General features: G+C 38.2%; 2 protein-coding genes and 1 pseudogene across 2 annotated transcripts in view; 2 read left to right on the top strand and 1 right to left on the bottom strand.

Moving 5' to 3' along the window:
- Window positions 1-480: 480 nt before the first annotated feature.
- LOC107701753 (zinc transporter ZIP5-like) lies at window positions 481-5,761 on the bottom strand (annotated as a pseudogene).
- A 352-nt stretch (window positions 5,762-6,113) lies between these two features.
- LOC107701697 (E3 ubiquitin-protein ligase NRDP1-like) lies at window positions 6,114-15,536 on the top strand. The gene is made up of 8 exons (XM_016503766.1): window positions 6,114-6,254; window positions 8,413-8,512; window positions 11,116-11,231; window positions 11,870-12,141; window positions 12,355-12,490; window positions 12,641-12,719; window positions 13,036-13,054; window positions 13,212-15,536. Exons 3-8 carry the CDS (start codon window positions 11,142-11,144, stop codon window positions 13,564-13,566), a joined length of 951 nt encoding a protein of 316 aa, XP_016359252.1. The 5' UTR covers window positions 6,114-6,254; window positions 8,413-8,512; window positions 11,116-11,141; the 3' UTR covers window positions 13,567-15,536.
- Window positions 15,537-16,752: 1,216 nt separating this feature from the next.
- The window catches only part of LOC107701752 (diacylglycerol kinase alpha-like), a 28,608-nt gene continuing 22,017 nt past the window's right edge, over window positions 16,753-23,343 (top strand). The window contains exon 1 of the mRNA XM_016503863.1: window positions 16,753-16,949. The gene's annotated coding sequence lies outside the window, so the exon portion shown is untranslated. The remainder of the gene's footprint in view (window positions 16,950-23,343) is intronic.

Here is a 23,343-nt window from a genome sequence, read left to right as displayed (position 1 = left end):
CTGCTCTGGTGGCAGAAATAAGCATCCGTATATGACGGTCCGGAAGATATATTTTTCATTTAACACAGGTTTTTATGTAGAACAATTAGATTTTTCTTTTTGTAAAATGTTGTTTTGCAGTGATTTGCTTGAAATTCCGATTTTTAAATAATATGAAATTATAACTAATATAAAATTACGGCCAACAGCCTTAACTTAATGATGGCTATAAATTCATGAACGCCTTTTGCTAGAAACAATAACATTATGGTTATTGTAAAGATTGTTCATTTTTATCATTTTAACAACAACCATGTTTAATACATCATTAAAAAGCAAGTTGCAAGACATAGAAATATTTATATGATAAATGAAAGACATACTGACAACACCGCATTCAACTCAAAGGGCAGAAACTCTTTCATCAGACCATTCTTATAGCTGAGCCCTGGAATTTTCTGTAGATGTCATCATTCAGTAAGAAGTTGTTTTTTTTCCCCACCATTTAAAATTCAGAAATTCAGCTTAGGTTGAGAAGTAGTTGCCCAAGGATGTGTATATATGAGTTCATCCCACTGTATCTCTTCTTATAGCAATCCATTCAGTGCACAGTAGTTCATTATGGGAGGAGGTATGTACATAATACTGCTGCTTGGATGGAAATTCTGGCGTGACATCCTGAGGATCTCATTTGGATAGTCTTCATATCCTTAGACTTCTCCCAGGCTAACAGCAATATGGTCCTCAAAGAGGGCGATGCAAAGCATGATTGCGCCCCCTATCAGCAGGCCCAGACTCTGCAGGAGGAAGCGCTTCAGAGGGCTCAGAGATCCAGCATCTCCATGGAGCATTTCAGGCATCTATAGAAACAGAATCACAACTTTAACTTATATAAAGACATTGTATTCAATATGACTGTTATGGATTATATTAGCTTTTCAAGATAAAAATGAAGTCATAAATTAACATTACTGTATTTTGCCAATCAAAATTATTACCATGTCAGCAAGAGCAATATAAAGGAAGACCCCAGCGGTGATGGTTAGAATCCAAGGTGAGTGTGTCGCCCACTGGTTTCCCAGTGCAGTTCCTGTTAAAACGCCAACAAAGCCCAGCAAAGCAGAGATGGCGCTAAACACAGCCAGTCTGCGTACAGGCCAGCCTGCAGCCAACAGCACCGCCAAATCGCCTGCAGACACATGCAAAGAAATAAATATATATATATGCAATATTGATCATTCATGATGAACATAAAGAATAGAAATGACTCAAACACACCTAACTCATGAGGAAGCTCATGACAGAACACAGCGATCGTAGTGCTGAGGCCACCTGTCAGACTCTGAGAAAATGCAACACCTAGAGGAGAACAAGAAAATGTTTGTTAAATGTATTAAGATTAAAGTGTCAGAATTAAAAAAAAAAAATGCTTTTATTTCTAAATGAAAGCAACTATGCAGTTTTGTGTATTTTTGCGACTTTGGAGTACCATCAGAATGATTATGAAACTAACATTTCGAGGTAAAAACTTATATGCCGTTGCTTTAAAGGTGCACTAAATAACAGTTTTATGTTTCGTTGGCTCTTATATCGGTGTTTCTCAGTTGGTTTTGCTTCAGGGCCTAAATTATTATTATTTAGTTACATTTTCTGAGTGTAATCAATTTAAAGTGATTACTTATTACTTAATGCAACTTTAATCAGTAATAACTTTTATGTACCAATGGCTAGTCCATCTGTGAGGTTATGTATCCCATCTCCCATGACCACCATCCATGCCATGCTTCTGATGCCCATCTTCCCTGGTCCAGGCTGCCCATGAGAATGGCCATGCCCTGAACTCTCATTCTGATTGGCTGTTGAGGTACCTATGACAGATCCCGATTAATTTATATGTTCCATAATCATTAATGATTTTCTTTCTGGTTTGCTCTTTCACATGTCTGAAAATAAACATACCCTGCAGTGTGTCCAGCTCCCTTCCAGACTCTGCATCATGTTTCCTTTTCTTTAAATTATGTTTGAAGAAGGGGACAAATAGGGAAAAAAAATCCATAAATGGAAAACATCTCCACATCTCTTTTACTTAAGTCAGCGGGTCATGATTAAAGTCCCACTGGATGAAACTTACCTTGAAATGTTGTTTAAGTCCCAGAAGGCTCTCAAAGGCAAACAGAAGGTAAAGTCCTCCCAACACGCTCAGACCCTTGAAAACAGCATCCTGATGTTCAATGTGTTGACTGAAGATGGCCTGAAATCACAAAAAATATACATCTATAGCGCTTGAATTATTACAGAATAATACTTTCTTGAAATTGTGCTTAATTTTGTATTGTGTATTACTTACATGGGGCAGGAGGTGCAGGAGGGCATCTCCACATAATGTGCCCACTGCCATGCCAACCATCGGGCACAGGAATATATGAAGGATGGAAGGTTGAAGCAGGGGTGCCAGTCCCAGGGCAACCAGGGAAGGCAAACTGATAGCAAAGAGTGCCAAGGAGGCCCATCCTAGTGCTGAGATACAATGACTATGCTTAACCTGCACTATCATGAAAACAAACACAAAATTGATTCTGATATCACACTTGACTTGGCAGAAACCGTTTACACACACACCTCTCAGGAAACTCTCACTGGTTTTGCTTCCCTGTGACTGCACCTCTGTGTGCCGCAGACACACTCCACTGTCAATCTGGAACAGGAGGGCAGGGCACAGGAAGGTGAAATGGGCAGGAGTGATATGGGACGCTTGGCCCAGCCCGAAGTTCCACAGGAGCTGGGTAACATTTAGACACTGCGATAAGGGAGTAAGAAATGTGAGGTTCAGATTATTACACAGCTCTCTGAAATACTCCATTATGATTGGTTATTCAAAGCTTGCGCTACTTCCATGTCTCGTATCACACCGCAGACTCACTTTCTCTTGTTTTCTGCGAACACAACTGATACCATGTTGTGTATCAGTTATCAGCTGTAGTGAAAATGACCTCAGAGGACTTTAAGTGTTAATATTACTGTAACGTTGCAATGGTAATGTCACTATAGGCCGATGGTTTTGTGCATTGTAATGGTCTGTTTATTTCCTTATTGAACATTTTAAGATAATACACAGGAAAAATTCTGATTTATTTTGCTATAATGAAGCCTAACTTTATTGCATTACCAACAAAAAGTTGAAATTATGTAAAAAGTTGAAATTATGGTATACTGTGGTATGGTTTACATAATTATGTGATTAAAAAGTCAAAATTATGACCTTTTATCTTATAATTTAGAATTTTGTGATAATTCTGACTTTTTATTTCATGATTTCGAACTTGTCAATTGTTTTTTTCATAATTTTGACTTTTTTATTATAATATAATAATTACTACATTTTAACTCATAATTTTGTATCACATTTTTCTCATAATTTTGACATCATAATTATGACATATTTTGACTTTTTATCTCATAATTACTACTAAGTATATCAGAATTTCGAAGAAATAGGCTTCTATACTTAAGTATGTATTTACATATTGCACATATTGTGATGTAGATGCTAATCCACAGTTGGGGATATTTGTGTGCTGGTAGTCCAATAAATCCTCCTCAGTAGTTTAACCAGCAAGCTCTTATCAACCAGCATCTCCAGAAGATTCATGATGGTCAACCAGCTTTGCAAGATTTTTGCCAGAGTTTTGCAGATATACAGCATTATATCATATTCTGGCTCACCAGCTAGACCAGCATTAAACCAGCGCTAACCGGCTTAAACCAGTCTTTTCAGCAGAGACCTCTTACATGATTATCGCTCTCCAAAATAGTTTGTGTACCTCATACAGAACAGGAAAGGACAATAGACTGAATTTTACTGTCTCAAGATATCAACAGACCTTTGGTCATGTGATAGTGAAGAGAATTCAGTGGTAGACTTTGTCCATTCGTAACACTCTAACAGGACGTTTAGGAGTAAATACTCACATTCCCATGAAGGTGTTTCTCTGTCGGATGGTCTGACAGCGGTGACACATTTTCTTCCAGTTTGTGTCTTAGACCAGGGTGTGGAAAATAGTCTGAGTGACCCCATTCTGGAGGAGATCCTCTGATCACTGATTTAATGTGAGGTCTAGGACTGAATATTTTCATGGATTAGTCCTCCGCAAACAATAACAAGATCATCAAATACAGGGAAATTCATCTCTGGTTTTGTGGGGATAATAAAAGATTACATATTAAAAAGTTAACTTTATTGGCACAAACCACAGTCAGTGTAAAGAATATTGTAGAAGATTGTAGAATGAAAGTGTAAAGATTACAATAATGCGTTAGCCATCTTACCTTTCTTTGAGTGGAGGTGAGTTTGTGGTCCTTTGAGGATGATGATAGTCTTCATGTGAGTGGGAATGGGATTGGGGTTGAGAAGAATGCTTCACTCCACCATGTTGGATCTCCAGGACACTGACCTCCCCGAGACCTAAACTGCCAAGCAACTTCTGCAGACCCTCATAGGTCAAAGTCCCATTGTCCCCATACTGAAGGAATAGGCGTTGCAAGTAGTAGCCCTTGAGAGAAGATCAAATCTGAACGACTATTTTACCAACAGACATCATTTTCAAGGTCCACGCATGCCAGTGTCTTTATGATAGTGCTTTATGATTTGCTTTCAACATACAGTATGTACTGAAACTAGAACTCTAACCTAGTTCAATTTGATTGATTGCATCAGAGTCATTGTTGATAAGATTTTTGCACTCAGTGTAACCCTCAAGCAAAAAGCACTTGATCTCTGTATGTTTTGAAAAATCCCTCAAGGAATGTGGTAGATCTACTTTACCAGACATGTAGGGACGAGTAAATTGTAGATTCTCAAAGACAGGCAACAAAAACAATCATTGGTTACTTAAACGTTATGTTCTGACAGAATCATCCAAACGTACCTGCTCTTCAAAGGCTTCCTCTAAGTGTTCCTGTGTAGATTTGACTTGTGTGCTCTCTTTCTTGTTGACCTGGACATGTGTTGCCAGTACGAGGATGGCTGGTATCATCACAGAAATCATACAGTGGTAGAGCAGAAGCTTGAAGCTCAGAGTTGTCCTTAGGGAAAATGCCAATAAACATGAATAACTTTAGCATGTGGGCCTCAGCATTCAATATAACACAGTTTTAATTAAACAAGCATAATTCAATAGGCATTTCTAAATCAATCCCAATTACAGTTGGTAAAAACAAATTATGATCCATACTGTAAAAATCATGAGTGAGAGCTCTGGAATACCTCACATGTTCCTTCTAGATGGAAGGTTAGAGGTTTAAGGTAGACAAAATTGAGACTTGCTTAAGTTTGCTGATGATTCCTCTGAAAAAATAATCCTAATACTCTCATGTGTTTCTCCTACAGTTTAGAAGAAATCTCAACAATGTCTCAAATTTCCCAAGATACCAATTTCTGCATTCAAAAGTCAGGTATATCTAATTACATTGTATTTCCTAGAAACATAAGATAAAGACCCTTAAATCAAAAGCGTACAGAAAGCACATTGCAAAGTCATGCAAAGTATTTAAAGACATCAAAATGCCATCTTAATTTATGCTTTAACTGATAAACTCTTTACCAGACTGTCTGTCCACCCATGATTTTTTGCAGTCTCTTAAGCCTGTTACATGATCTCCAGTATCCTCTCTGTGTCCTAGTGTTTAAGCATGAAGCATGGCACATTGTTTTATGAGGAGGATGTTAATGTTTCACCAGCAGACAGCTTTAAGCCTATCGGAGATCACATGGCTGGAAAGGCATTGATCAACTTGGTTTACCTCATGACTGTGTGATGTAAATTCAACACATTCTCACTCTCATCCTATCAAATATATTTAAGTATTGGCCCACTGCAGCCCTACTTTGGCATGTCCAAGTAACTTTAATGTATCTGCATGTAGAGATGCACAGACAGCTAGACAGACAGATAGATAGATAGATAGATAGATAGATAGATAGATAATTAAATTAATTTAAATAACTCCTGCATAGGTCAAATATATATACGCTCTTAGATTAGTATGCATGTAATGTGTTTAAGAGTACATCAAGAGTAGCCTACATCTGGTAACGTTAGGCTATAATTGCTCCTCCACACACACTCTGTCCTGTAGGCTCAGCAGATTCAGTCAGACTTCATCCGCTCGGCTCAGGAAGAGATATCAGCCATCTACCAGATCACTGCAAATATCAGAGGCTCGAAATCCAGAAATCACATTAAGCTTTGGAGGAATACCGCGATCTACGTGAACAGGTATTACAGTCCTTCTGGGTGATTTTCAACGCTTTATTTATGTCAACTTGTAAAATGACCGGATAGTCGCACAAACTGGAGGCAAATACAGTGGCGAAACAACAAGACGTGATTTGATCAGGACAGTATTCAAGTAACATTTACAGGGTTTTTTAGTGGTTTCTAGAATTTGTAATGTGACATTTATGGACGCGTGGTGTAATGTTTAGACCAAAGCTGCTCTTTCGGCATGCCTCAGCTAATGTTAGTTGGATTTCGTGCTAGTTAGCCACGTAAGTTACGCTATCTTCTTAACATCGACGATTTTACAGTGAATAAAATACATTTAAGACATTCATTCATTTGTATATGCAAAAAACTCGAACTCAGTAAGGAAGGCCCGTGGCTGTGATGATTATGTTGGTTGTTTTTGTACAGCACCGTTAGCGAGCTGGCTAATGCTAAGCGCCTATTCGCTCAAGCACATCAGCAGACGTGTGTTACTGGCTGGCAGAAGCTTTTTACAACGCCAGGAGGTTTAATATCCGTACAGATGTTTGCAGCTGTTCTGGCATGTCCTGTCTGGTTCATTACTGTATGTATTTTGGCAGAAGTACAGTTAGCTTGTCTGTCTGAATCCAGCGTGACATTGTATTCATATTCATGGCTGGCTGTCTGTAATGTATCAATATGCATCTTGTTTAAATGGCTACATCTGTACATTTAACATTAACCCCTAACATATTATATGCTGAAAGACAGGACTGTCATGTCATGTTTATATACATTTTTGGTGCAGAAACGCACACACACTATTGTGTGTGTATGTATGTATGTGTGTGTGTGTGTGTGTGTGTAGAGAGAGAGAGAGATAAACAACCACCATTTTACAGCATCAAAACAGCTAAGTTAATATATTATGGTCTCATACTTATTTAGGGGGTTTGTCAGACCTGTCATCCAATACGTGGTACAAAATTTAATGGAACAAAGCACTTTGGACATTGGTAAACGTGTGCCACTTGCACTCCTGTGCACTCCCGGATGTGCTCTTGGTGATCATGCATCCGTGCCACTAAAACCAGATCTTTACTGAATGAAAGCGAGGAACGCACTCTCTAAAATGGGGGTTGAGGGAAGAACGTGCTAAACCACCCACACTCTCGCCCATCGTCTGCTTAGACAAGCTAAAATTAGGTCACCACAAGCCTACCGGGACACAACACCACCCCTCACAGAACTGTTATGAATCTGAAGAGATGCTGTGTCTACATAATGCAGCCCTTTTTTTTGCCCTTTTTTAAATTCAAATTAAGAGCATTGATCTGTGTACCAACTCCAGCATTCTCCTTCTTGTTTTTTTATGACATTAGATTCCAAAGAAAAAATGTAGTGCTGCTGTATAAAAGTGCTTTATATCACACGGCTAATCCTTGCTGACTACATCTGCTTTGTTTCAATAGGCTGTGGAAAAGTCTCCGGTTCACACACACCAACCTGAAAACACAAGTTATTGTGATTCCACTGAGTGAAAATTCATCGCAATGCTAGGGAGTAATGGATGGTTACCAGGGTGTTGCTATGTGGTAGCTAGGGTGTACTGGGTGGTTACTTACTGTCAGCCCAGCCACAGGCCTCTATGATGATTTGGTCCTTATACATGGCTCAATGTAATTCTATAGGACTTTTTTTCACCTACCAGGCAAACTCGTGATTGGATAAGCCACATTTGAGTCATTGTTTCTTAATTGCTATCGAAGCACTGCCTACTCATGGCTACCCAAATATATATTGCAAAATTCTCTCATTTCATTACACGTCATACTGTCCAGCCCTGTGATTGCGTGTGCATGTGTAGCTTCCACCCATACATCATCAGGCTCTTAAATGAGTCGGCTCTTAATTCGATTACGATGCATCAAGGCATTCATGGTTTTGGATTTCCACTCAAGAGACAAAGTGGGAGATAAAAGCATTCGTAAGCTTAAATGTTGATGGCCATAGTATTCAAAACATCTTGAAATGGGAATGGACTAATTGACAGTAAATACGCCAAACTTGTCTGAAGCTTCAGGGAAATGTTTCAAACAGGCTTTTTAAAACTTAATTAAATTGCTTTGAAATAAATAGCAGTGTATTGATTGCATCATAATGGATGTCTTGTTTTCTCTTTCTTAAGGGGGATGTTCAGTCTTTCATCATAAGGAAGATCGCCTTGTCCACCTGACACATGAGGACGACTCATTGTACAGGGATCATGAGGGCTGTGCTTTCGTGAGGTATGAATGTACATTTCTTTTGAATGTTTCACATAATATAGTAGCAGAGAAAATGTCTTGTACTCCTTTAATGCTACTGTGTGTTATATAATCACTCGGATCATGCATATTTCATAGAAGTTAATGCATTTTAGTATGGTTTAAATCTTTTGTGCTCTGTGGTACTAAAATGTCTGCTTTCTGTCTGTTCTAACACAGATGTAATTCTGTATAGGCGTTAATAACTTAATGATTTCCACCATAAAATCCGGTCCACTTTGGAGCGTATTCCTGCTAAGAACTGTTCTTATTTGTAGTCTAGGCATGAGTTTGTCCTAAATAAAACACTCAAATATATTCAGAAAGGTATGTGGATTTTGTGATAAGTCTTTAAGTAGTGATTATTGTGAATATCTACTAGAGCCCGACCGATATATCGTTTTGCCAATATTATCGGCCGATATGAGCCTGTCATCGGTATCGGCGAAAATTGCCGCCGATATAGGGCTGCACGATTAATCGAATGTGATTCAAAGCGTCTGCTAAATGACTAAATGTAAATGTAAATGTAAATGTTCTGTCAAATCGCGATCTCGATTCCATTTCAATTTATTGTGCAGCTCTACGCCGATATGAACATTTCTTTTACAACATGAACATATAATGCAGATAAAATGCTTTAAATGGTGTAATTACTTAGTTTGTCCAGCAGATCGCGCTCCATTGTTTGCTGCTGGTGACCTGGATGAAACGCTTTAAAGCTTAAGTCTATGGAAAAGCATTGAAACTTTGTACGGCCATATCTCCATAAAGGCGCGGCGAATCCGCACCAATTTCGGGGGATCCCTTCAGCTCGAGGAACCCTCTCGAACGCGAATCGAGTGTACGTCTAGAGGCCTGCTTTCGAATGAGACCACCCCCGTGTCGATAGCCCCCGGGGGTTGGGAATTACGGGTGATTAAATTCGCGATTTTTAATCGTGAAATTTAAGCGATCCCGGGGGGTACCGAAGCGCGGAGGGTGGCGTTCGAGAGGGCTCCTCGAGCTGAAGGGATCCCCCGAATTTGGTGGAGATCCACCGACACGTTCTCGAGATAGTGACACCAGTCAACACTTTCACTTCAGTAAGGAGGTCTCTTGTTCAGGCAGCAGCATTCAAGCGTTGTCTTATTCGACTGTAAGTGCCCTGCGAAGTGGACTTCACATGAAATTCCGCCATGATTCCAGTTCCAAGGGAACGTACACGTTACATTCAAAGGGCATTAAAGTGCGCGAGACGTGAATTTATATTGTATTTATTTACAGAGGTATATTATGTCACACTTCACACTTCTCTAGTAAGTTTCGTCTGTGTATGAAGACAATAGCGCAAATCCGTGAATGAATGTTCCGAAGAGCCCATATCGGTCGGGCTCTAATATCTACTACCATTATACATTTACTTGCTACAAAGTGCTAAGTGATACAGTCACAAGCTATCATGGTGTATTTAATGTTAAATATACAGCTAAATGCAAGTTGATTTTGCTGTCATAACATTTCGTTATGGAAAAATAGAAACCGACTGACAAACTGTCTTGATGCTTGTCACAGCTGGTTAGGACAAAAAAACGATTGTAAGTGATGTTTTTTATTACTTCTCGTTTTTATCGTATCGCACCTGCTTTTGGACACTAACTGTTTAATGATCGCTTTTCCAGTTTGCAGTTTCTCAAAATGAAGTCAGGAAAGAGGTGAAATTTCTATCCTCGTATTATTAATCTTAATGCAATCTCTAGGCCACTCAAAATGGTTTCCTATTATGTTGGGGTACTAAGTGGGCCGCCACACTTCAGAGTGGACCCATATTTCTTTGATGGCACATTAGTAGTCTCAGCATACACACAAACACACAGCCATTGCATTTTTCACTTGAGAGAACTGTGTAGACCTAGTGTCTCTACAAAGAACAAAAAGAAGGTCACCTTTGTACAGGAAATGCGATTCACGTTACGTCTGTATTGTAGTGGGACATTGACTGCCTCCATGGTCAGCTCAAAATGCCATGTTCATTAAACTTCTATCAGTTTACCTGCAGTGCTTCTTAGGAGTTTTGTTCTGAAACCTATGTTTTAAAGCATCATCGACATTCACCTGGCATAAAGACTGTTCCACAAGCAAAGTGAAAGCTGTGCCTTGGTTTGGCCAAATTTTAAGGCTGTGTCACTAGTGTTCATAGAATTGAAGTATTGTTAAAAAGTTCAATCTGATTAATTAACAAATTGAGCAAAGACTCTTTACCCAATATTTGTGTGTACAGTGTTTTAGGCTTATTAGACTACTGCATTGTTAGGTTTTAGAATAGGGTCATGTTGCAATGAATAGCACAATTTGTAATTAAAGTCAGTTGGTACATAAAGCATTATTCAAGTAATTTGCTGCTCTTAATCGTGTAAAAGTTCTTCTGTTCCTGTGCTGGTTTTAGTGTTCAGTTAAAAATGCCCAACAAAAGCTATAAGTTTTCAGTTTCATTCTGTTGTACATCCAGTTCTTCTCATGCATCTCTGTCTCAGAGGCGATAGGCAGGCATTTGATTGCACCGGCTGAGTTCTCACAACACACTCTTCCTGCCTGCTTCATTTCAGATATCAAAGGATTCTGGTAATGTGCCATGGGGTACGATGTCACCAGGTTCCAAGGAGAGGTGGACGAGGATCTGTTATGTCCCATCTGCAGCGGGGTGCTGGAAGAGCCAGTGCAGGTCGATATTTATTTTCCATTCAACTGCAACATTCTAGAACACCCTGAGAAAGAGACAGAGGCTCTGCCTGTGTCACGACATTATGAGTTTGCGGTTATTAGATATCATTGCTTCAAGATCATTGTGTGAATGTGTCTCACAAGGGTCTAAAATGTTTTTTTTTATAAAAAATGTAATTGTTATATTTCTTACAAAAAAAAAGAGTAAACAGACTGTTTATTTAATACAAAAGAATTAAAAATGATAAAACTATGAATACAATAAAAAATATATTATTATTATTATTATTTCTTAAAATCAATAATAATAAAATAATATAAGAACAATAATACTTTATTGTTCAGTTAGTTATTTTATTAATTAATAAAATAGTAGAATTATTATTATTATTATTGTTAAATTAGTTTTTTAATTAATTATTAATAAAAACAATAAAAAAATTATTATTGGTAAAGTTAGTTAAAAATTTTTTATATATATATATAAATTACTGTCTTTGCCAATGGATTTATTTTGCTCTTTTTTTTTTCTTTTTTAACATCAAAACAAATACAATGTCGGAAAAATGCACTTCAGCAAGAAAAGTCAATAGGCATTGAGTTCAGGTTACACCCTGATCAATCTGTCTGTTCTCTCAGGCCCCGCATTGTGAGCATGCATTCTGTAACGCCTGCATCACACAGTGGTTTGCACAGCAGCAGAGCTGCCCTGTGGACCGCACTGTGGTGACTCTTGCCCATCTTCGACCCGTTCCCCGCATCATGCGTAACATGCTTTCCAAGCTGCAGATCTCCTGTGATAACGCCGGCTTCGGATGCACGGCCACCCTTCGGCTCGACCAGCTGCAGTCACACCTCAAGGACTGCGAGCACAACCCCAAACGACCCGTCACGTGTGAAGAAGGCTGCGGGTATCTACCATATTCATCTAGTTCTCACTTAGCCCATGTGCTGTATGGATGTGTTTGACAATAGTACCTTGGTTCACTGCTTTTTCAGCATCTTTTTCAGCTCTGCGTCACGCTGTTTTTTTTTTATGCAAGAATGCATCCTGTGTGAACAGCCCTTAATTGTCTTCGATGTTTGTTTGACATTTTAATCACATTTGCTTTTTTACTCTGCAGACTAGAAATGCCCAAAGATGAGATGCCCAATCACAACTGTATTAAGCACCTTCGCAGTGTGGTTCAGCAACAGCAGACCAAGATTGCAGATCTAGAGAAGTCTTCAGCTGAGCACAAGCACCAACTTGCAGAACAGGTGAGACCTGTGTGTTTTATGCTTTATCATGAGGCTACGTGAATATCACTGTCTCTGTGAATTTATTTGAATTTAACATCTATGGAATCTCTGCTCTGATCAGCACACAACACACTGTTTGTTAATATTCTCATTATTTCTTTTATTCAGAAACGTGACATCCAGCTCCTGAAAGCTTACATGCGAGCAATACGCAGCGCTAATCCTAATTTACAGAACCTGGAATACAGTAAAAACAGTAATATTGTGAAATATTATTACATTTATTATTACAATTATAATGTTGAAAAGTGTTGTGCTGCTTAATATTTTTGTGGAAATCTTGATCACTTTTTTCAGTTTTTTAACAATTTAAAAGTCTCTTTTTTTCACTTTTGATTAATTGAATGCATCTTTGCTAAATAAAAGTATTAATTTCTTTTTTTTTTTTTTACTTACTGTCACCAAACTTTTGAATGTTAAAGTTATATATACATTTGTATATATACTTAAATATATATACACAATATATTTGATAATATATTTGTCAAAAGAATAAGGCTAAGGCCATAGCCGTAGTTATTTGTATTGTGCAGTGGATAAAATATAAGTCTACTATGTAAACAATGAGTATGTAAATTGCTCTTGAATACTGATAAATTACTGTTGATTAAGTAATAATGCTAATCCCATAATTGATAATCAGATGACTTTCTAACTAACTACTCTTGTTTGGCCACAGGTGGGTGAACTCTCTCCAGCCCGCTCGCGTGACCCGCTGGGGAGGAATGATCTCCACACCTGACGCCGTCCTCCAGGCCGTCATCAAACGATCGCTCATAGACAGTGGATGCCCGTTGTCAATCGTTAATGACCTCATCGAGAACGCCCACGAGCGTAACTGGCCCCAAGGCTTGGCCACGCTGGAGACGCGGCAGATGAACCGCCGATATTATGAAAACTATGTGGCTAAGCGCATTCCGGGTAAGCAGGCCGTGGTGGTGATGGCCTGTGAGAACCAGCACATGGGTGAAGATATGATTCTGGAGCCGGGTTTGGTTATGATCTTCGCTCATGGTGTTGAGGAGATCTTATAGTCTGTTCATAGGTGGGTGCCAATGATGAAAAGCAGAAAGGGGTTTACAGAGACTGAAATGATTCCCCCCCTCTAAAAAATTCTCAGTTCATCCCACTAAAAATATCAAAACCTCTTCAGCAGTTGTTACCTCAAATTTTAAGGAAGGACACCGGCAGAGAAAGTTCTCCGCTTCGTGGACCTCCAGCATTCCCTGTTCTCTTTGCCTTAAATGGACATTTTTCAAAAAGTGGACCCTAATGACAAAAACCAACTTGAAACATTATCAGGGACGATGGTACACGTATGTTTTAACATTAACATTGAAATCAGAAGGATTTGAAGTGATGTCTAATTTCCCCTTTAACATTTATTTCCCTCTTGAGAGCAAATATATGTCACTCACAGCTTAAGACAAGTTAAGATTCTTGTAAATACAGATGATAAAGAAAAATATACAAATATGCTATCTGTTCTTGTTCTACTAGAGTAGTGGACATTTTTGCTGTCTTCAACTCAGTTTGCTATTTAGAGTAGAGTGTTTTAACTACCATGGATCTCAGTGAATAATTTATTTTTTTTTTCCCCAATAGAGCTATGATGAAAGTTTGGTAGAAAAATTTGAAAGAACTCTGCTCAGTGTTTGCACTGTGTGGTGACTGGAAAAACAAGATGTCATGAATCTCGTTTGTGGAAAGAGTGATGGAGAGGATATATATGATGGAAATCAATGGCTGATTTGATACCTTTTATTCTACTCTTTAATATGCAATTAAATTTCCCCCAGAATTTTTTTTTAATTTATTTTCTACTGGCATCACTGGCTATCACACTACTATTAATCAGAACCAGATTTTTCTTCTTTAAGATGGTCTTCGTGACCTCAAAGTTTTTTTTCTCTTGTAGATTCACCATATGCGAAACCAGAAATGATGGATGAAAAGCTTATGAATCGAATATGAAGTATAAAAACTACCAAAAATGACCAAACTACAGCTGATGTAAAACATGATGTCTGTGTGATCTCCTGCAGATGCTCAACCATATCTGGACCTGTTTACTGTGGTTTACATCAGAACCGTTTTTTATCCATCATTTGCCACAGCACCTCTTGATGAATTTCAAAGAATAAAGACAGATGGAACGGTTGATTGTTTGTGTATATTGTGCACAGTTGACTCCTGGATAAGTGGTTTAAGAATTTATTTTGCATATTTTACGTACCTTATTTGTACATAGTTGATTTAAAAATCAGTTTAATTTTTGTTGTGCGATTAGTTGTCTCTGCAACCAAAGTTTTATTGTGTTGTATGCACATCGTGCTTGCTTTTTTGCTGTTGTCGTTGCACGGATGCCGAAAATGTAAGTGCAGCGATTCTCAAATGTATCTTCGGAGCTATTGTGTGTCATCTGCTTCAGTGTTACATAGACCTGAATGCTCATTGCGTTGTTTACACTAGCTTATTTGCAAATGTTGTTTAATAAGAGCTGAAAACTAAGGACCCAGAATGTTTTGCTAGGCAATATTCATCCAGGTCTATGTGAATTAGGGAGAAATGTCTGTGAACTTTGCCTTATCACACTTCATTCGATACTTCACTGCATGATCGCTGTGTAATGTGTCACATGGCTTCTCTGCACATCGTTCCGCAATGACACCCTGAAGCTGGAGAGATCAAATATGACCCAGTGTGTTTCACTTCTTGGTTCTGATGGAACTGATCATCTTCCATATCATTCATGAAATAAAAGTTGACTTTTTTGTGTTCGATTTAATGAGACCGATGCGTTATTTCTTATTGGACACGCAAGACTTTCTTGACTCTCAGGTTTTATCATCTGATGTCAGGGATGAAATGGTCAAAGAGCTCATGTTTCCCGCTGCAGCATTGTCCGTGGACGTGGCATTCTTCTGTTTTATTCTCTTTTATTCTTGCTTTTGTGTTGTGGGTTACTGACAGAATATGAATAAATATCATTGATTTTGCAATACGACACCAGTGTCTTTGTCTTTATTATTAACATGGTAGCAGGAACTTCTTGTTGGTTGTGTTGTTAACAAACCCCAGAGAAAGAGCTTATTTCCTCATGTTTTTGATGTTTTTCCTCTCTTCTACCACACTATGTCACTAAAGTGAAATTTAACTGTTAAACTGAGCAGTCCATAGATTATTATTGATTTTTGGTGACTATGTGGTCACTTCTATCTGCTGATCTCTGTTCAGTGTTTTGAGGCCAAACACACATATTCATGTGCATGCAGGAATAATCCTCCTGTTGTTGGTATTTTCTTTGACCAGCCCATAGCCACTAATTCAGCAAGTCATTTTAATCCAGCCCATTATAGTACTAGTGAGGATCGGAATGTCACATTGTTTTCCCAGCAGCTCTCATTACCAGCTTCTGCTCAACACTAAATACACTGACTGCTCTCTCTTTTGGTAATAATATGGTTTTGTGTATTGCATGTATGTACAGTATGTATGCAATATCTATCTATCCATCCATTTATTTGTCTGTCTGCATGTTGTTCTACCTCTATCTATCTATCTATCTATCTATTGTCGCTCCATCCATCCATCAATCTAGTTAGGATTTCATTTTGATAAACAACAGTTAAACATTTTTGTTTCATGTCTCCCTAATAAATGAAATGGTCTATAATCCCTTTGAACAAAGTAAGGATTTGATTGGAGCTTTTACAATCTGGTACCACAAATTCCTGTATTAGTTAATCAAGCATTTGGCAATCAAATATATTGCAGCTTAATTATGTGATAACTGTTAAAGCAATTGCACAATCTGAAAGTACAGATATAAATACAATCACTCAGATGCCAAACATACTGAAAATGATGCCATTTGATGATGAGACTTTTAATAGTTTAAATGTCACACCACCCTGTTGATTGTCAGTGTAACCAAAAATTTAACAAGTTTCAGTTGATTAATCATCTATCTATCTATCTATCTATCTATCTATCTATCTCTCTATCTCTCTGTCTGTCTGTCACTAGTGTTAGTGTGCTCGATAAGAAGCAGTCTGTCTGTCTGTCACTAGTGTTAGTGTGCTCGATAAGAAGCAGTCCATACACACGCACAGCATCTGATCAAAGTGCATCACTCAGCTCAGACAGACGAGTGCGGGCGGTGCTGTGACTCTATGGGAGAGTCACTCACAGTTAGGCGTGTTCAGTTCACAGTCAGTTCTCCACCGGACAAACACAGCTAAACGCTTTCTCACAGACGAAGCTGGCTCTGCCTCCGTCGCCACTTCTTTATTAATTTTTTAAGCGCTGAAGCAGTTTTCGAAGTGCATCTGACACTGGCGATTTTGCTCTTGGCGTCTGTTTTAAAGATAAGACAGAATCACTAACCTGGTGCTGCAAACCTCAAGATATTAAGGTAACGCCAGTGTTTATTTATTTTTGTGGTAAAACGAGCGAGTTTTAGAGAAGTGACGACCTTTTAAACAGTAACAGTGAGTTTGTACTGTGTTGCGTGTAGTTTTTATGCATGATTTCTTTTGGTAGCGACTCAATAATTTTACTAAAATGATTGAGCGACTAAAGAATTTAATGATTCTAAATTCGATTCGTCTCGATGAGTTCGGTTCCATTTAACATTCCTGTCTTTTAGTACTTTGAAGAATAAAGATCCTTGTTAGATTTGCTGCCCTCAACAGTTGTTAGCAAATTATAAGATAATTTCAGGTTTCAAAACATATTTAACAAATATGTTTGCACAAAAATAAATTGAATACAATTTTCTTGCCAAAGGTATTGTTTACATAGACTTTTTAATGGCTTTTACAGACTTTTCTAGAGGCAGCACAAGTTTAGTCCGATAACTGGTTTTAAATATTAAATACAAATACTAAACCAACAAAATGTGATAACTATTTCAATTAGTTGTGTATCTAAAATTAAGTTGTCAGATGAACGGTCAAAAACTCATGATGTTAACATATCATTTTTTAATTGCGGTTCAGTAAATGAGTAATATATCAATAATTGCTCCTGCTTCGTAAGTGTTTTTGATTTACTAAAGGAATCGGCTTATAATATTCATTCTTTCGACAGTCAGTCTGCATTGGTCGCGCTGTATGTTTATGAATCATTCAAAAGAACCGGTTCATTTGAGTCATTTGTTCGGACTACTGCTGTACGTTTTGGACTGTAAATTCAGTAGTAGTATTGCGGTGAATAGTAGTGCAGGAAGCATCGTCACATTTTTTTTTTAGCACGCCGTTCTATATAAATGCATGTTAACTCAACCGAACGTAATGAAAATGATTCTGTTTAGGTATTTTAGTGAGCTAAAGAGACAGTTCACTAGATTTTGAGACACAGCCTAGCTGTGCGTTTCTCAGTCATGTTTTGTAATGCACAGACCAGTCTATTTTTAATTGTACCACTTAACTGCATTTTGGTGGCTTTCCTCTTTGCTTCAAAGTTGTTGGCTTCGTCGGGTTGTTTTGTCAGATGCTTTGTTATTCTCTTTCACTGAACTATTTGCATAGACTGGATCCTGAGTCATATCCTACTGTTATGTGAAATGCTTGGAAACTTACAATTCACTTAAAGGGGTCATATGATGTGATTTCAATTTTTCCTTTCTCTTTGGAGTGTTACAAGCTCTTGGTGCATAAAGAAGATCTGTAAAGTTGCAAAGACTAAAGTCTCAAATCCAAAGAGATATTCTTTATAAAAGTTCAGAGTCAGCCACACCTACCTAAAACGGCTCGTTCTAACACGCCCCCACATATCTACGTCGCTCTGTGGGAAGATTTGCATAACGCCACCCAAATGTTCACGCAAAGAAAGAAGGCGTAACTTATATTCTCGCTGTAGTTTTGTTGTTTCCACCGCAATGTCGTAAAGACGCTGTGTGCTTCGTTGTAAAAGCGAAACTACGTTGTTTGGTCTTCCAAAAGAGGACGATATCTGCTTCGTCATGCCTGGAGCTGATCCGTGCTGGTCGCTGAAGAAATACTACAACTTTGCGCTGTCGATCGCCAGATCGGCTTAAACACATTTCATTACACCAAATACACAAAATAATGTTCTTTTTAGCAGCATCATATGACCCCTTTAAAAGAAGTAACATTTCTACATAAGGTGGTTTTTGGACGTTTTTTACTGTTTAAAATGACAAAGACTTGGTTCTCCAATGTACGTCAAAGAATACCATGCTGGAACCCAGCTTAAGGTGTTTTGCTGGTCTTAGGTGGTTTAGGATGGTCTAACTCAATGGTTCCCAACCCTGGTCCTGGAGGCACCCCAGCACTGCACATTTTGCATGTCTCCTTTCTCTGACACACCAATTTCAGGTCTTGGAGTCTCTACTAATGAGCTGATGACCTGAATCAGGTGTGTTTGATTAAGGAGACATGCAAAACGTGCAGTGTTGGGGTGCCTCCAGGACCAGGGTTGGGAACCACTGGTCTAACTGGTCTTCCAGCTTGAGCAGTCTGATCTGGGTTAAGGTGGTCTCCCACTCTGACCAGCCAAAAAAGTTCCCCAAACCCCTTCAAAACCACCAAAGCAGCCTGGTTTATGTTTTATTCAGCAGTGTACCATGACAGTAAATATTACTTTTTGTGCTTCTTATGAATCATTGTGTTATTTGACACGTTTCTCTCACCTGATTAAATGCTTGTTACATTCTCTGGATTTTTTTCCCTTGAATTGTTTATTTTACTGTTATCTCTTCACTAGGTTGCTGAATATCTAAATGCCTGCATTAATCTAGACTCTCTTAATAATACAGAGTTTATGTAAATATTCTTTTCAACATTCTTCTTTTTAAAGGTTTCAAATAACTGTGAATTCAGCTGATTATGTAATTTAAGTTCATCCTGTTTCATCACCATAAGAGTTTTCAACTCTTCCAGTTAGACTGGCATCATATTTATAACAGACTGGATGCTTTTTGTCACATTTTGGGTCACGACATGAGTCAAAACTGTTGAAGCGAAGGGTTTTGAAGTGCTCTTTCCGTTCCCCTACAGTCCTAATTTAGTCCAACATTCTCTCCAGAGCTCTTGGCTTAGTTTACCTGATAATGATAACTCGTTCTCTGAGGAATCTCTAGCCTTATGGGCTTGGCTAGAAAATCACAGGGTTGGTTTACTGTTTTCCCAGTAATCTCCTGCTTTTATAACTCATGAGCCAAGCAGTCTAAAACTAGACTCAGGAATAGCCCATCTTTCCTAAAGCTTAATCATGATCTAACCATGTTTATGCAACAGAAACAGATGAAGGTCTAGCTTTGTGAATGGAATGTGGGTCAATATTCATTTCACCACAGATTTCCTCGCTTTTAACATGGCAAGTTGTAAGTACTTATTAATCTCTAAAAAGCGATGGAAGAAAAACTGGATATTGCTGATCTAAACAGTTTGTGTATTCCCATATTTCCATTCAGTGATCAGTAAAACACCACCATCTTCTTTGGCTTTTTATAGAGTAGTTGTAAGTCAGGATGGTGCAGATTCATAAGAGTATCAGGGCTGCAGTCAAAAAAACAAAACATGAAACAGTTAGCAGCCAAATGAAGTCTCACAAATGTACTAATACAACAAACACATTACAGTAATAGTTCCTAGTTCTGAATAAAGAATCTCTTTTTCTTTTACCACAACAAAAACTAAGTGTTCAGTCAGGGTGTCATTCATGAATTAAAGTGCCCGTATTATGGATTTTTGAAAATCACCTTTCATACAGTGTGTAACGTAGCTGTATATGAATGTAAACGATCTGCAAAGTTGTAACGCTGAAAGTGCATCATAAATAAAGTTATTGTCTCTCAAAGAAAGAGTTGACTCTGAATCGCTTAAATCGTTTAAAATTCGAATCCCATTTCCGTGAAGTTCACACATCACAAGTTACCACATTTGCATAATGCCCGCTTACATTGTGTGTGGACATCGCTCGAAAACTTGAACCTTCCTCAAACGCTGTATTGTTGGTGAGGATAACATGTCGAGAAGACGCTGTGATCTGCGCTGTGAAAGTAAATTTGGTTTATTTTTAACTTCCAAAGAATGAGGCTGTGAAGAATCAGTGGTTTAAATGAATCTTTACTATGATACAACAACAGTATAATCCCAAACTTTTGCTGTGTTCCCGTCATTTCACTGACGACTGCTTCTCGAATCTCCACGAGTTCAACACGGGATTCGTAAACCGATTGTGCTTGAAAGATGAGTCAGTGCCCAGTTTGTTTGGACCAGCTTGCTCCTCCGAATCACAACCTATAAGTATGATTAATAATTGTTGCTGTAATGTTCTGTCGAGTGTACAAAATATGTAGTTTTGTGTGTTGTGTTGTGAATACAGTCAGTGCAGCTGTAGGTCTCTCTGGTTAACTCACGTTATAGCTCTGCTAATCAGCTGTGGGCTCGCTATTGTCTAGAAATGTGTCGATTAATATAGAATGTCTGTCGTTTTTATTACTTGGATTCATGAAAAAGGATGGAGCATTACGTTGGTTTACAAACTGCAGTGATTTATCAGAACTCCATGTTTGTTTGGCATACGCCATTATTGTTTGGGTCTTCACTACATTACGTTTCCGACATACGCTGTATGCAGTAGACCAATCAAAACAGACTGGGTCATCTGACCAATCAGAGCAGAGTAGCCTCATGCAAAGCAGGGGTTTGGAAAGATGAATCTTTGAATGAAATGTTTGAGAGTCGTTGAGAAATAAGGTAAATTTACATGTATATTATGAGAAAATGACAGTGTTTTTGACCTTGCTAAACTTGTTGTTGGGGACTCCCAAAACCAAATTATGAACCTTTCAATTAGCATAATAGTGGCACTTTAACAACCCAGAATGATTCACTTAGTGAGTGAGTCACACTCGGTTGCTGTTTCATGAATCTTTTGACTGACTCATTCAAAAGAAACATTTGAATTTGACTTAACAACTCATGTTATCACTGTGTTTGTTGTGTTATGAAACACTGGCACTGGCAAATGAGAACATACACGTATATGATGAAATGTCAAATTTTTGTCTCAATTGTAATGTTTGAATAAAAAAAATGGCCATAAATGTTAGTATTGTAATTTTTCAATTGGACTTTAAAATTATTATATTATAATTCATCTTATATACACATTTTTTTTTCCATTTTAGGTGTAATATTATAATAGTAATATTACTTATGTTGTTTAATATTTCAATATTTTATTTAATAATAATAATAATAATAATAATAATTATTATTATTATTATTATTATTATTAAAATATGAAAATAATAAATGTTTATTTTATAGTGATTGATTTTTTTTTTTCAATTGCATTTTAAATCGCAATTGCAATTTTTATCAGAAAAATCTAATCTTTTAGCCCTGTGTATGTTCTTGCACACTGAAACCTTGTGGAGATAATTGTTTTCAATTGGTTGTTTTTATCGTGAAGTGTTTTGGTGTAGTGTAGACTGCATAAATGTAGTAATTATATGCATAAATTATATAATTACATGTCCTCAAATTTTTCAGTTGAGTCCGTTTCATCTGCAGAATGTCTATGATTTCTCATGCCCTCTCTTGTACACGGTAATGAAATCTAAATGGCTTCGCCCGTGGCTTCGACTCTTGATATTGCTCTGTGTAGGAAGGAGACTAGCGCAACAGTTGCTGCGTGTCTGCTGTCTGTAGTGCTCTCTCCGTGTGGGTGTAAGTACGTTTCTAACATGTGTCTCCTCAAGCTTGTGCCTTTGCACAGACCACGCAGCAGGCTTTTCTGGAGGAGGACGGCGTGCACGGCTGCTGTGCAAGCTCAGGCGTGCCTGCGGGTAGTGAGTGACTTTGAGAGGGTTTCCTGCACACCGCTGAGGCCCCTTTGCTTTTACAAAAAACTCGTCCTGCCACAACTTACAGTCAGTGACAATTTTTCCATTGAAATGCAACTTGTAGAACACAAGAAATGAACTGCGGAAGGCGAAGCACAGCAGCTGTACACAGGTGAGGTGTGACTTGTGCTGCTACAGTTTGCGGGCCTGTTTTATGGCACATCTTGAACTTTGCCTGCCATTTGTTTTGCAAGCTGAGTGTTTATAGCTAAAAAAATTTCATTTAGTGAACAAAAACAATCTTGAGCCACTCAGGCGGAGAGGGAACCAAGTATTTCCACTTTTCCAGTTGTTGTTTACAGTATGTCATGCTTGGCATGTACTACACTGTAAAAAATAAGTGTAATTTTAACTGTAAAATTTTGTAAAAATGCTACGGAATAGGTTAAGTAAGTTCCCGTACTATATACAGTGAAAAACGGTAAAATATCTAACCAGATATTTCACAATTTTTTTACAGTGTAGCTGGATAAAAACATGTTACACTGCACCAAAGAGACAAAAATCATCTGCTTTTGTTGAGGTGAATGATTCACTCTTACATCAGCAGGTGGAATGCAAAGCAGTCTGTTTGAAGGCTGTGTGCACTGAGAAGCACGCATAGGTGCAGGCCACCAGGGGAAGACCCGCGACTGCTGCCTGGGTTTCCTCCCCCTCATCCGTCTCTCCTCTCCTCCCTTCTTCATTCTCGTCCTGTCAGTCACCCTTGGCAACGGTCTGAGGCAGCACAGCTGATGGGGAAACTCTTTCCAGAGCCACCAGGATTGGCAATCCTTCTTACTGACCAGATGTACTTTTGTGTTTCCTTGGAAAAGCTGAAATGACTTGATTTGATTTGATTTGATTTGACTTAATCTAATAAAGAGCAGCTCATCAGCAGTAAAACAAACATTTTTCATCAGAGACAGAACGGGAACCCATGATGGAA

This window comes from Sinocyclocheilus anshuiensis, unplaced genomic scaffold, assembly GCF_001515605.1.
Source record: "Sinocyclocheilus anshuiensis isolate Anshui unplaced genomic scaffold, SAMN03320099.WGS_v1.1 scaffold1658, whole genome shotgun sequence".
NCBI lineage: Eukaryota > Metazoa > Chordata > Actinopteri > Cypriniformes > Cyprinidae > Sinocyclocheilus > Sinocyclocheilus anshuiensis.
The sequence above is the reverse complement of the archived record's forward strand: the minus strand, read 5'-3'. Positions and strand labels throughout refer to the sequence as shown.

What these genes read in the sequence shown, in the direction of transcription:
- LOC107701697 (XM_016503766.1), top strand. Translation starts at nt 11,142, where the DNA reads ATGGGGTACGATGTCACCAGGTTCCAAGGAGAGGTGGACGAGGATCTG. An exon ending in TGCTGGAAGAGCCAGTGCAG is followed by an intron (nt 11,232 to 11,869) that starts GTCGATATTTAT and finishes CTGTTCTCTCAG; the next exon opens with GCCCCGCATTGTGAGCATGC. An exon ending in ACGTGTGAAGAAGGCTGCGG is followed by an intron (nt 12,142 to 12,354) that starts GTATCTACCATA and finishes TTTACTCTGCAG; the next exon opens with ACTAGAAATGCCCAAAGATG.